Source organism: Saccopteryx bilineata, chromosome 1 (genome assembly GCF_036850765.1).
Source record: "Saccopteryx bilineata isolate mSacBil1 chromosome 1, mSacBil1_pri_phased_curated, whole genome shotgun sequence".
NCBI lineage: Eukaryota > Metazoa > Chordata > Mammalia > Chiroptera > Emballonuridae > Saccopteryx > Saccopteryx bilineata.
Window position 1 is genome coordinate 395,820,437 of NC_089490.1, and position 7,738 is coordinate 395,828,174.

General features: G+C 47.4%; 1 protein-coding gene across 1 annotated transcript; it reads left to right on the forward strand.

Moving 5' to 3' along the window:
• Positions 1-2,481: 2,481 nt before the first annotated feature.
• LOC136320886 (secretoglobin family 1D member 1-like) lies at positions 2,482-6,147 on the forward strand. Its single transcript, XM_066254028.1, has 3 exons — positions 2,482-2,620; positions 4,688-4,872; positions 6,011-6,147. The coding sequence occupies exons 1-3, from the start codon at positions 2,566-2,568 to the stop codon at positions 6,044-6,046; spliced, it is 276 nt and encodes a 91-aa protein (XP_066110125.1). The 5' UTR covers positions 2,482-2,565; the 3' UTR covers positions 6,047-6,147.
• The last annotated feature ends 1,591 nt before the right edge of the window (positions 6,148-7,738 follow it).

Genomic DNA, 7,738 nt, shown 5'->3' on the forward strand with positions numbered 1-7,738 from the left:
TGGAAAACCCCCCTTAGTATTTCCTGGAGAGGGGGCTTTCTGTTGATAAATTCTCTCATCTTTTCTGTATTTGTGAATGTTTTTATATCTCCTTCATACTTGAAGGATAGCTTTGATGGGTATAGTATTCTTGGCTGAAAGTTCCTCTCTTTCAGGGCTTTAAATATTGGGGTCCACTCTCTTCTAGCTTGTAGAGTTTCTGCTGAGAAATCTGATGATAATCTAATAGGCCTTCCTTTATATGTTGTACTCTTCTTTTCCCTGGCTGCCTTGAGAATTTTTTCTTTGTCATTGGTTTGTGTCATCTTTATTATGATGTGCCTTGGAGTGGGTTTGTTGGGGTTAAGAAAACTTGGTGTTCTGTTTGCTTCTTGAATTTGAGGCTTTAGTTCCTTCCACAGGCTTGGGAAGTTCTCGTCTATTATTTGTTTGAGTATATTCTCCATTCCATTTTCTTTCTCTTCTCCCTCTGATATACCTATTATTCTTATGTTATTCTTTCTGATGGAGTCAGACAATTCCTGTAGGGCTTTCTCATTTTTTATTATTTTTGAGTCTCTTTCTTCTTCTCTCTGTTGTGCCTCAAGTTGTTTGTGTTCTATTTCACTAATCCTATCTTCAATCTGGGCTGTTCTGTTAGCTAAGCTTGTTACCTCGTTTTTCAGCTCGTGAATTGAGTTTTTCATTTCTGTTTGATTTGTTTTTATAGTTTCAATTTCCTTGGTAATATATTCTTTGTGTTCATTGAGTTGTTTTCTGATCTCCCTATATTGCCTTTCTGTGTTTTCTTGTATATCTCTGAGTATTTTTAAGATTTCTATTTTAAATTCTCTGTCATTTGCCTCCAAGGCTTCCAATATGTTAAGTCTTTTCTCCATAGATTTTTCCACATCTATTTGTGTTACCTCTCTTTCTTTTGTATCCATAATATTCGATTTCCTCTTTCTTATCGGCATCTGAGGGTGGTCTTATTGATAGCACGCAGGCGCACTCCCTCGCGGCTTGAATGAGCATCGCTGCTGCGGTAGCTTCCTCCACACCCTCGTCTCTCAGATTCAAGTGATAACAGTCCTTTTGCTTTCAGTTTGTGTGGAACTCCGGAATGCTCCGAGGATAAATTTTTTCTGTTTCTAGTTGATAAATTTGTTGTGATTTAGGGGAGAGCTGTCGGACGCGCTTCTCACGGTGCCATTTCCGTGACCTACTTTTAATTTTTTGAGGGAATTCTAGACCCTTTCTTTAATGGCTGCACCATACTGTATCCATGTCAATATTCATATTTTTTATTTGTTTATTCCTTTTATTATTTTTTTGGAAATAAATAATTTTCAAAATTGTAACTGACCTTGACCTGAGATCTGAAACAGAGCAGGAAAGCCCGGGGGGCACAGTGTCCATCTGGGTCTCTCCCACCCACCACTCGCCCCCAGGGCTCCCGGAGAAGAATGGGGACCCCCCTGACTCAGCCCATCCTGCTTCCCCAGTCACACAGCCTTCCCTCCTCCACCAGGCCCTCCTGTGTTTCAGGGTGACACGAGCTTCTGGCTGACGGTGTCTTGTCTTCCTCCAGGCTGTTCCCTTGGGACCTCTCCTCCTAACATTTCCTACTGTCACAATTGTCCCCTTCCTGAGTGGTTTCCCAGAATGCTATTCTGTAACCTGCTGCATCCTAATGTCTTCTTCAGAATTCGCCATGCCTCCCCTGTGTTCCTATGGAGCATCCAGTCATGGCTGGGGACAGGCAGAGGATGGGCGCTGTGGGCACTTGTCCTGCTGGGATTCTGATGATCCAGAAGGTGCGATCCTCCTAACTGACAAGTGAATCTGTCAATTAGAACAGTATAGCATGTGATTTGAGTTGGGATCTGTTTTGATATTTTTTGAAACAGTAGATTAGAGTGAGATGTTGTTCTGATTTGATTTGAAATGTCACTTGATAGTTTGGATATGTCAGATTAAGTAGAAGTTAGGATTTAGCAGGTAATCTTCCTCTTGTCACAGGTTTCTCTCGGGAACTCAACACCTCTGATTTCTTCACAATTGTCTCCAGCCCACTGACCTTTCTCCCTCCACCGCCAAAGGAGCCCTGGCACAGCAGGCATCATCTCACACTAAAGATGCTCCCTAACCCACCTGAGTAGTTTGTTAATTCATAGTCCTGCACACCCAGGGGTACTTGCTGACCCTCGTCCTGTGCCCGGCACCAGGCTGACAGAGATCAGCAAACTAGACACGGCCTAGAATTAAGGAGCCAAATCCCAGGGGCTTCCTGTCAATTACTGAGTATACATTTCTAACCCCACCCTCGGTGTTGCTGCAAAGGAGATGTCAGGGTGCTAGCAATGCCTAGCTTTCTAAGTCGTTTGATTCTGTGACACAGAAGCATGGCATCATTCCTCAGGGAGGAAGTTAGTGCTGGAAGCCAGGCTTGGTGACTTGCCACATCTTTTGTGGGCAGGACCAGTGAGACTCACTGGGTACAAATAACCTCAAGCTCTGTAGGCTGCTGAGTCCAGCTCTTAGTTGCTCATTCCTGTTAAAGCTGAACTCAAAGCAAAGTCCACCATGAGGCCAGTGTTGTGTGTCCTGCTGGTCACTCTGGCGCTTTCCTGTTATGAGGGTGAGTATCATGTCTAATGTGAGTACCATCTGCCTGGTTAAGTAACCTTCTTTATACGAAGTGAATTATTATGGGTGGGAGGTGAGCAGATCAGAATCCAAACCCTTTCTGCCTCCTCTTATGGACTAGCTCTCTACAGCCAGGGCTCATTGTTTCAATTCCTAGTGATCTGGAACTTTCACAGACATCACTGCAGGATCGTTTTAAGGGTTCTCCATTGGATGCCTGATCCCTCTCTGTGGTCTACCTGTCAGAGCAGCATGATGTAACGGAACTTGGTTGTGAGTCATGGCTTTGTCACTCAGCAGCGCTGTGACCTTGAACAAATGCATAATCTCTCCAAGTTCCCTCTTGTCCTTGCTTTTCACAACTGCCACCCAGAGTGGCTCTGACAGAGCAGTGAGATGCCGTGTGTCAGAGGGCAGCTCCAGGTCCCGTCAGACGTTCTGCTTCCCTGAATCTTTTAGATGCCGGTTGAGTCTATGGCCTGTGAACTCCTGGATTCAGACTCATACAATGTGCAGGCAGGAGGGGCGTTAGCAGAGTTCTCAGTTCAGGAAGAGCCAGTGTTGTCTGAATCTCTGAATGATCAGTCTTCCCGTGGGCTCTGAGAACTGCAGCCCTCAGCCAGTTGACATGTGCTGCTCATTCTCTAGGCATCTGGCCAGGATTTGGAGATCTTGTGCCATTGTTAGGGCGGCAACTGCTACTTTTCTGGGCTCATTCTAGCCATTCATCAAAAAAAAATACTTTGGGAATGATTTGGCGATCCTTCATTTCCTCAATACTGACTCAAGCCTTTGTTTTTTTTCTTTTCTTTCTGCATTTTTTTGAAGTGAAAAGAGGAGAGGCAGAAAGACAGACTCCCACATGCGCCAGACCAGGATTTACCTGGCATGTCCACCAGGGGGCAATGCTCAGCTCCTGTGGAGCGTTGCCCTCATTACAACTGGAGCCATTCTAGTGCCTGAGGCAGAGGCCATGGAGCCGTCCTCAGCGCCCGGGCAAACTTTGCTCCTCTGGAGCCTTAGCTATGGGAGAAGAAGTGAGAGATAGAGAGAAAGGAAAAAAGAGGGGTGGAGAAGCAGACGGGATCTTCTGAGTGCCTGGGCCTGGGATCAAACTTTGGACTTCTGCATGCCAGGCCAATGCTCTACCACTGAGTCAAATGACCTCAAGTCCTTTTGAGTCATTCTCTTTCATCCGACTTTCTGAACCTCTTCCTGTTTCCCCATGTGGCCTCTGATCTGACCCTCTCACCATCTCCTCATAGCTGCTATCAGATCCGGTCAGATCAGAGCCTGGTAGGGCACATTCTGGGCTGCACATGGTTGCAAAGACTTGGGGTGAGGGTTGGGGAATATAGACCAGAGAAAGTGGTCACTTGAGGTCTCAGCACAATCCCTGTGGGGTCGGTAGTAAGCCCCAGTTCCCATCTCCCACCTTCTCTAAGGACTTCTGTACATCAGTGCAGAACACAAGAGCCATCATGACATGTGCACAATTCCAGTTGTGTGAAACTCATAGAGTCATTTTTTTCAGAAGCATTTCAATCTTCTTCATCCAATGACATAATCCTATAGCCTAATTTAGTTTCAAAGGAGCATCTTCTAACATTAATAGATTTTCTCATTTCTCTCCAGATTTATTCTCCTTTCTCTGGCCTCTAGTAAGTTCTTACTGCCATTCAGTTGAAAGACTGACTGATAACTTCTCCTTTCTCTCCATATCAAGACTAAAGAAGGTGTCACTGTACGGACAGGCAAACCTTAAGTTTTATAATCTAGGGAGTGTGAATTTCAACAAAGCAGGAGATCTGGAAAGTCGCAGGTGTACTTCACAAAGGATAAACCTGAACTAGGGATTGGACAACCAGCTTTCCAGACTGAGCTCTGCGGAGTGCTCTGTGATCTTGACAAGGTCACAACATCCAGGATTTTGCACTGTCATTGCCAGTTAGGAGATGTGCCCATAAACCCTGTGAGGCTCTTGTACACTGTAAGGTACGGAGTCATAGGAAAATGTCAGTATATTACATCGATTGTTTTTGTTTTTCTGCTACTCTAGCAAAACTAGTCTGCCCAGCAGTTCTTTCTCAAGTGAGGAGCTTATTTTTAGATTCTGTCAGCGTTTACCGTAAGGAACTTCAGAGATACGGTGCACCTCGGGAAGCTGTCGAGGCCAAGGTGAAAGTGAAGAGGTGCTTGGATAAGATTTCTGATGAAAACACCATGGAAATTCTCAAATATGTGGTAATTTCTTTCTCTGTTGGCATAGAGGCTCAGCTCAGCTATGTAGTCAGGAGGGAGGTCAGGGTGCTGCTCTGGGGACACAGGGTGTGAAGGCAGCTGTCCCTCTGCTCACGTCTGATCGAGTGGCCCATGGTCACAAGGTCCATGATAACGTGACACCTGCTGAGCTGGACTAAGGCTGCACACAGCGCTGGGCATGTTCGTCCTTCTCAGGTCACCTCCCTGGGCACCAGGTTCCCCACAGTGTCCTGAGGAGAGGGACAGCCAGGGCCACAGGGTGTGATGGGGTAGGGCCAGAGACGGTTGCCCCCAGCAGGACGGGCCCCTCACCCAGTGGCACAGTCCCTGGGACTCTCACGGGAGGACTGGGAGGGAGAAGGGGACACAGCGAGAGGGAGAGAGCCAGCCCCGCCCTCTGTCAGGACAGAGGGGCAGCTGCTGGGGGCTCTGCCAGCTCTCACAGAGCAGAGGTCACCCCTGTACGTCACCCCAAGTTTCCTGGCCAGGGGGCCACAACCCTCCCTGTGTCCTCTGCAGCCCCGTGTGGAGCTGAAACACTTCAATCATGTCCTCATGGAGAGATCACACAGATGTAAAGGTGTCTCTCAGCACGTCCACCCTGGAATTAAGTCAGGTTTCAGACAACTGTCCTCACTAGCTGGATTCTCAGTGTGGGGAAGTCCGTGTGTTGTGTGGGGAATGTCCACTCCTGGAGGTGGGACATCTGCAGGCAGAATGACCCATGGCCCCGCCCATCCAGTCCCGGTCTTTCAGCCCTGTGTCCTCGTTTAGTGACAAGAGGAGTCCTCATCCTTGGACTCAGAGAAAGGACACCAGGCTGCTCTGCCCAACTCCTGAGCCTCCTCCTCGCTCCACTAGAGACCTGCGCCCTTCTCTGGGGACACGCAGGGTTTATCTGCGGGGTGTGGACATGGTTCTCTCCTGACTCGCACGGTCTGTGCAGACTGGACCAGGACTATTGAATTCCCCACACGCACGGCTACCTGCCTGGTGCCTCCATTTCCCTTTGCTGGTTGCAGTTTCTTCCACATCTGGGTTGTGAACAACAGTCTGTGTTAACATGGCTTCTGTGGGGGCTTCATGACTGATGTTTCTTTTCTTTCTTTTTCTATTTCAGATCCGCACGGAAGATGCATGTAACAGACAGGTTTAACAATCTTCCATGCAAGTTCTTTGTCGTTCAATGATGACCTGATCTTTCCCGGACAATGTGGAGGTTTCAACGTCTTGCTTCAATAAATTTCTTTCCTGCACTTCGCTGCCTGTCTTGTTTTATCCAACAGTCTCTGACCTTGAGTTGGGGTGGATTTCATCACGCAGGGGCCTGTGGGAAGTGTCAGGGGTAATGTAGGGAAACCCTGTGTCCAGGTGTCATGGTGGCCTGAGTGCCAGGGACAAATCTGTAACCTCTGCTGAAATCTCAGTGTCAGGAGGCCATGCTGGCTCTGGAACGTCGAGGGGAACATCTATCCCTGGTGCCTCCAGCTGAAGGCTGGTGACTGTCCTCGTCTGGTACCAACATCCCTCCTTTCTCTGCCCCATGAGGGGACATTGCTGTATTTTTCTCTGTGTATGAGAATCTCCTGGTCTCTTTCATGGACAATGTGTGGGATGACATTTAGAGGTCACCAGAAAATTCAGTATCATCTCCTTAATTCAAAATCTGTAACTTTATCACATCTACAGAGTCCTTTTTCCCACGACACAGACATGACAGTCCCAGTCTCAGGTGTGGATCTGTGTGGGGACGGAATGAGCCTACTTGAGCTTCTCTGCCTGCTGACCCTAAGAGTCCACTGAGGGTGCCCCCTCCACGGTCTAGCCTCTCTTCGAACATCCTTTCGTACTCTGAAACACTAGAGCTCATGTGTTTCTAAATGTTTGAAGGAAGAGGATTTGTTATTAGACATACCCACGTTCTTTAAGTATAATTGGTATATTGTACACACTATTGTTTCCTTTGCACCCCTGCCTGGCCCCGCTTCTATAAACATTCTTGAGAACATAGAAAATAAAAAATAGGTGGTACCTACAATTATCAACTGTGTCCAAAACCTTTAGAATAAATGTGATCACAGGGGAACATGTCCATGTAAATTAGTCTCTATTTTCTGGAACATCTTCTTGTTCATCCACATCTGTGCTCTGTGGACACAGGGTCAGGAGCTCTTGCCACAGCCTGAGAAACGCAGCCTGGAATCATGTGGGGAGACAAGGCCCCCATCAGCGGTCATACAGGCCTGGCCTGACCCCGTCCTGGGTCCCCTCTCTCCCCATGTCCCTGCTCACCCATATGCTGTGCTCAGCCATCCTGTCTATGTGCCATTCACTCGTCATGACGTTGGGTCACAGCAATGCCCGTGGGCTCGTCGTGGTCCCTTTCCCTCTATGTTGTCCCAGCACAGGAGAGTGAACAGCCTAGTCTGCAAAGCCTGTGTCCCGTCCCCTGCTCGGTGAAGCCTTCTCTGCCTCTCAGACCCTAAAGTAAACCGTCATACACAGTCACAGTGTGTGCATTAAACCACACGCACGCACTCATATACACATATTTACGCACATTGGAAACATGCCCAATAGGTGATGCACAGACACACCAGAGACACACACAAGGACACACACACACACAAACACACACACACACACAAGCAGGCAACTATCCCTCTGTTGTCATGTTATTCTTTTGTGATATAAGAGTCCTGTCACTGAGAAGTTTGGGTGTACATTTGGGAAAAGGAACAATATAAAGAACAAATACTATCAATCAATGGTAATGTTGCTAAAATGCTTAAGAGTTTACAAGCATGGAGATCCCGATGGGCAGTCATTGTCCCGAAAGGTTACAAGT

Coding starts and splice junctions, on each gene's coding strand:
- LOC136320886 (XM_066254028.1), top strand. CDS start 2,566: ATGAGGCCAGTGTTGTGTGTCCTGCTGGTCACTCTGGCGCTTTCCTGT. Junction 2,621..4,687: donor GGCGCTTTCCTGTTATGAGG/GTGAGTATCATG, acceptor CTGCTACTCTAG/CAAAACTAGTCTGCCCAGCA. Junction 4,873..6,010: donor TGGAAATTCTCAAATATGTG/GTAATTTCTTTC, acceptor TTTCTATTTCAG/ATCCGCACGGAAGATGCATG.